This window comes from Hipposideros armiger, unplaced genomic scaffold, assembly GCF_001890085.2.
Source record: "Hipposideros armiger isolate ML-2016 unplaced genomic scaffold, ASM189008v1 scaffold_302, whole genome shotgun sequence".
In the NCBI taxonomy this organism is placed as follows: domain Eukaryota; kingdom Metazoa; phylum Chordata; class Mammalia; order Chiroptera; family Hipposideridae; genus Hipposideros; species Hipposideros armiger.
Genome location: NW_017731652.1, coordinates 300,004 through 305,865, shown reverse-complemented (window position 1 = coordinate 305,865; position 5,862 = coordinate 300,004). Strand labels below are relative to the sequence as shown.

At 39.5% G+C, this 5,862-nt stretch overlaps 1 protein-coding gene across 8 annotated transcripts in view; it reads left to right on the top strand.

Moving 5' to 3' along the window:
* Positions 1-5,862, top strand: part of NEO1 (neogenin 1) — a 261,075-nt gene that overhangs the window by 104,538 nt on the left and 150,675 nt on the right. For all 8 annotated transcript variants that reach the window (XM_019659584.1, XM_019659588.1, XM_019659587.1 and 5 more), the window contains exon 6: positions 1,223-1,359. In XM_019659584.1, the coding sequence (XP_019515129.1) occupies positions 1,223-1,359 (137 nt within the window). The remainder of the gene's footprint in view (positions 1-1,222; positions 1,360-5,862) is intronic.

The following is a 5,862-nucleotide window of genomic DNA, read 5'->3' as shown; positions in this document are numbered from 1 at the left end:
AAAGAAAAATCGGTACAGCGGTCTGGTAGGGTTAAGATATTTCAAATAGGAAGGCCACTTAAAGTTTAGTAATGACCTTGAAGGGTAATTCTTGGAGAAGTTACCAAACCTGATTGTGGTTTTCCTCTTTCTTTGTCCAAAAGCATAATCTGGTTTATCAGGCTCAGGAAGACTAATTACCCAAACTCACAGTGTACTGAAATTTTAACAGGATAGCACTTTACTTAGGATGAGAATTATAAATGTGGCCCAGACTGAATAGTCATTTCCTTTGATTTTTTCTCCCATCAGGAATTCTATGTGAAAAGACAAATTATAATCAGAACATTTTTTGTTGAGCATAGGTACAGGTTGGAAATGTAACAATGTTAAGATTTGAGAGAAAAATCTGCCTAATGAAAACCAGTTCAGACATAGGACCTCAAAATAAAAATAAAATGTAACTCTCTAAACTCTCCAGATTAAACTTGTTCACTGTACAAATTTGATCAGAATGTTGATCTGTGATTTCTTCCTCCATGTTATAGGATCATTTTACTTTGTCTTTATTCTCTTTAAATAGGCGTAAATCGCTCTGTGGGGTTGGGTTAGCAATGATCAGTATCTGTGTTGATAACGGCATGATGGTGGCTGATTCATGCCCGGTCACCACACCCAGGGAGCTGGCAGCTGTCCTTCTCTCTCCCTTCCCTTCCCCTTCTCCTCCCTTTCCGAGCCAAGTCACCATAGGAAACATTCAATAGGCACTGTGACCCCCACCCCCCAACCTACTCTTTCTGATTTGACATTTTGCACTCTCTGTGAGTCATCTCAGTGTGCAGAGCTGTGGTGGAGTGACTCTCAGATTGATTCTAGATGTCAGAATTACATAATTTGTAAAAAAAACCAACCAAACAAAAAACACCCCAAAACCTGGGCAGAACAGGTAGGCAGGGTTGGGCTGTGGGAGTGGAATTTGGTCACAAAAGTGGTATCCCTTTGGGAATAATCAGCAGTGTCAGGGATCATTCATTATAACATTTTGATTTGTATTTGTGACATTTATGCATGAAAAATATGAGTAAAGCAAATTGGATTTAATTCTGATATTTTTATGTAGTCTCTGCCCATTTCTAGTCATATAAATAATAATAACTGCTGAAGAGTTTTCTCTGTTTTATGTGGAGAATTTCCCAGGTGTTGTTTTCCTAGTTCTGAGATGTGTCAATGTTTTTTTATGCAGCTCTGAAAGATTGGTATTGCTGGCAGGTGGTAGCCTGGAGATCAGTGACGTCACTGAGTATGATGCCGGGACTTATTTTTGTAGAGCTGATAATGGAAATGACACAATTGAGGCTCAAGCAGAGCTTACAGTGCAAGGTATGTAAGTATTTCCTGTATAAATAAAAGTTCTGTGTACTTCATGGGTTTGCCAGCTGTTTAACATGAATATAGGGGAGGCAACATAGTGTAATAGTGAAAAGCCTGAGCTTTAAACCAAACTGCTTGGGTTCACATTCTGGGTCTTATATTTCCTGGCTGTATAACTATCGGAAATTTCCTTAACATCATCTGTAAAATGGAGATAATAAGACTACTTACCTCGTTGGGGTTATTTTGAAGATTAAAAGAGTTAGCATTTGTCAAACTCCTAGAATAGTGACTAGAATAGTGCCTAGAAAAGTCCCATATGGTGACAATATGGTAAGAGCTCCAAGTTAGGTATCGCTGTTATCACCTGTGGTGGTAGTGTGGGGACGGGTGTGATCTGGGTGTCTGCACAGTTCAGTTCACTTTTCTTGTCTCAGGTGCTTTCTCTCAGACTTCTCTGTTCTCTGACCCAGAACCATGGGTCTCCTAAGCACTGGTGTTCCCTCCTTTCAGGTTACTAGATCACCCAGGAAATGGGGTGTACTGTGCCTCTCAGTGTAACATGGATTCTGTTTGATGATTGATTTCTTTGTCTTCAGCTGATGCTGAGTATCACAGCATCTCTCCTTACAGGTTTTCTGGTTTAGAGTCAGAGAAAAGGAGCACGTGTGTACACGTAATCTCTTCTTTGTCCCATCTCCCTTGCCCTTCTTCCATACGGAGCTGTATTCTCTGAGGAATACCTGCTTTCTCTCCTGTGATTTGTCTGCACCCTCGTTTGCCTTTGTTTCAAATAAAAATCTTTAAGACCTTCTCCATTACTTTCAGGGAAATCCAACACTGCTTGGATATGTAGGTGTACGTGGTGTGATCGAAAAATACGGTGAATGTTTAAATAAAAAAATGTGTTACAGTAAAAAACACATTGCTATCAATCCCCTTTAAAATACTTCACCTCACTTCAAACACATTTATCCCATCGTTCTTGCCACTTCTGAAGCAGTTCTAGAAGTCTTGTTTCATGATTGTCTTTACTTCATCCTCTGTCATGACAATGCTCCGTGTGTCATACATCGCTTCTGCCATATAAAAACATTATGTTGTGTTGTTATTCACTGGATCTGGCACTGTGCGACTGCGGGCTCTTCCCCAAAGTCAAAATGATTCAGGACATTGAGGCAGCCACAACAGCGCAACTAAATACCGTATTTGCCGGCGTATAAGACGATTTTTTGGCCCTGAAAAATATGCCTCCAAGTGGGGGGTCNAAAAAAAAATTTTTTTTAAACTTGTTTTATGGAAGACCCTATTGAGAGGATAAAAAGGTAATCTACATAGAGAATATATTTTCAAACCTTGTCTCCAACAAAGGACTATTATCTAAAATGTTTAAAGATCTTTCAAAATTCAGCAGTAAAAAAAGCATATAGTCCAACAAGACCATGGGCAAAGGCATGAATAAATGTTTCACTGAAAAAGATATACAGATGGCAAATAAGCACAAGAAAAGTTGTTTAACATCATTAGCCATTAGGGAAATGCAAATTAAAACTGCACTGAGTTTGAGATACCACTACATTTCTATCAGAATGGTTAAAATATTTAAAAAGTGACACCACCAAATGCTGTCAAGGCTGTGAAGAAACGGGATGTCTCTGACATTGCTGGTAGGAATATGAAATGGTACAGTCTCTCTTAGAAACTGTTTGGCAGTTTCATCAAATGTTTAACCTGTGCCACTACCGTATGATCTAACATTTACACTCTTGGGCATTTATCCCATAGGAATGAACTTATGTTTACACAAAAACCTGGCCATGTATATTTATAGAAACTTTATTTATAATAGCACCAAACTGGAAACAACCCACATGTCCTTCATTGAGTGAATGGTTCAGCTATGGTCTTTCCATACTGTGGAATCACTGCTAGGCAATAGAAGGAATGAATTATTGATCCATGCAACACCCTGGATGAACCTCCAGAGAATTATGCGGAGCAAAGGAGGCCAGTCCCCAAAGGTTACATACTGTGTGATTCTATTTATACAACATTCTTCTTGAAATGACAGAATTACTGAAATAGGGAACAGATGAGTTGTTGCCAGGGGTTAATGAGGGGAGTGGGAGTAGAAGGGAAGTGGGTGAGGCTGTAGATGGCCGTGGTGCTGGAAGTGTCAGTGTCCTGATATTTTATGTAGTTTTACAAGGTGTTACTATGGGGAAACCAGTAACGGGAGAATGGGATTTCTGTATTATTTCTTGGACCTGCATGTGAATCTACAGTTATCTCAAAATGAAAAGTTTAGAGAAGAAATATGAGAGAACAAATTGTGTACCAGAGAGTATATGACTTAACTTTCACCATCGCTTCCTGTTGTGCTGTTTTCAAGTGTCTGAGTTCCTTTGTGCTCCAGATCTTACTAGTGTCTGTCCTCTCCAGAACCTTATGAATCCCCTTTTCAAATTTCCCCTCTCCATTGCTCCTTCTCTTTTGCCTCTAAAAAGGCTTACCTCTTGCCCACTCACATAATAATACACACAAAACCTGTGTGAGAGAATCAGTTTTCCTCTTGCTTTCCCCTTCACACTCACTGCTCCAACCGTTAGTCTTCTTTGACACATTTCTTCCTCAGCTTCTCTGTCCAATCATCTGTCTACAAGAGCTGTCATTTTACCTCCTAAATATCTCTGAAATCCATCTATGTTGCTACTACCTTATTCTAAGCTACTGTCAACTGCCCCTTTAATTACTGCAATAGCCTCTTAATTGTTCTTCCCTCATGTACCCTGGCCTCATTCCAAATGCATCTTCACTCTCCTGCCAGACCAGTCTTGTCAAATCTCATCACATCACTGTCAACCCCCTACCCACTTTTAAAAATGTTTAATGGATTTCCAGTGTTTTTAGCTGAAGGACTCAAATTGTTAAACTGGCTTTCAAAGCCGGGTGTGGTCTGGCCTCCTCCTCATCTTTCTCTTTCCTTCTCTCTTACACCTGCCACGCTGGTTATTTTCAGATCCCTAAATGCAGCGTGATCCCTTCTGCCCCATTTCCTTTGCACGGGCTAGTCTTTCTTCCTGAAATCTTTGTCTCCCCCTCCTTATGTTAGCTCCTACTCATTCTTCAAATCTCAGCTCAAGGGTTCCTTTGGTCAGGAACATCTCTCTGTTCTAATTTCCTAATTTACCACTTTGTAGAATAGCATATTTTGTGTCTTTTTCCCACTGAGCAGCGTGGCAGTGCTGATGGTGTTTTTGCTCACTGCTGCATCCCCAGCCACTACCTGACACTTAGGTTCCAGTGAGTAATCGGTAACTGTATGAATAAATCCTCCTTACCTTCATCATCCAGCTCTATTAAAGAGTGGTCAATACCTTTTGCCTTCTCTCTACCCCTGTCATCACCGCCATTCATCTCTTTCTCTTTAATTCTGGACCATTACAGTAACTTTACAACCAAATTCCTGCTTCTAGGCTTTTTCCCCTTCCTCTTGTTTCTTCACTAAAACTTAGCATGTTATTCATCTGCTTAAAAAATCTGCTTTTCCCCTTTGGCCAAAAAAGTAGGTCTCCTTAGGACACCACAGTCTCCTAGACTGACCCCAACTACTCAGTGACGCACAAACACACACACACTCCTTCTGTTCACCCACATTCAGCTTAACTTGGGTCCATTGACCATGCATACTTTTTCACCTATTGTTTCTTTTGCCTGCATTTTTGAAAATTGGAGTTCTAATGGCTTGTGTGCCATTTTACTATAAGCCGTGATATAGTTAATGTGAACAAGTTAAATGAATTCTGACAAGTTAATGGACATTCTTCCTCTCCGGCTTCTTTTAAGCAGAGTAGCATCACCTCCATTAAGAAAGATAGACTTTGGGGCGGGGTGGGGGCTTGTCACTTTTTGAGGGGTGAAAAGTATAACTATTGCATTGTTTTGTACACCTAAAACTTAATAAAAAAAATAATTAAAAAATAAACAGAAAAAAGAAAGATAGACTTACTCTACTGGTACTCAGCAAGTATTAGGAATATTTTTAGTATGATTATTAGATACAAATTTCTGTATCTCCATTTCAAAAGTACCACACCAACTAGTGTTTCAAATTATGTTCTTCTCAGCTGGGTGTCATATATTTATGTTGCTGATTTCCCATTTGTGAACATTGTTTTCCATTTCTAAAGCTTAGTAGTGATTTTGTCCAGCGGTAAAATACAGGATTTTAATGTTTAAATTGTTCTTGTTTTGTTTTATCTGTTTATTTTACCCCAGTTATTCTTGCTCTGGTCCATTATATGTGGTCTTGCTTCTTTGTTGCATCACATAAAGTTGGGATTTGACAGCATAATTAACCCTACCAGACCTGAGGCCCTGAACCTAACTGTCCCCTATACCTGGGCTCCTGAGCATTAAAGAGAAAAAACCAACATGATATAGAAAAATGTTAGTTACATGCAAACAAGTGGTTAGAATAAGATGGAACTTGGAGGCATTGTAGAAAATAGG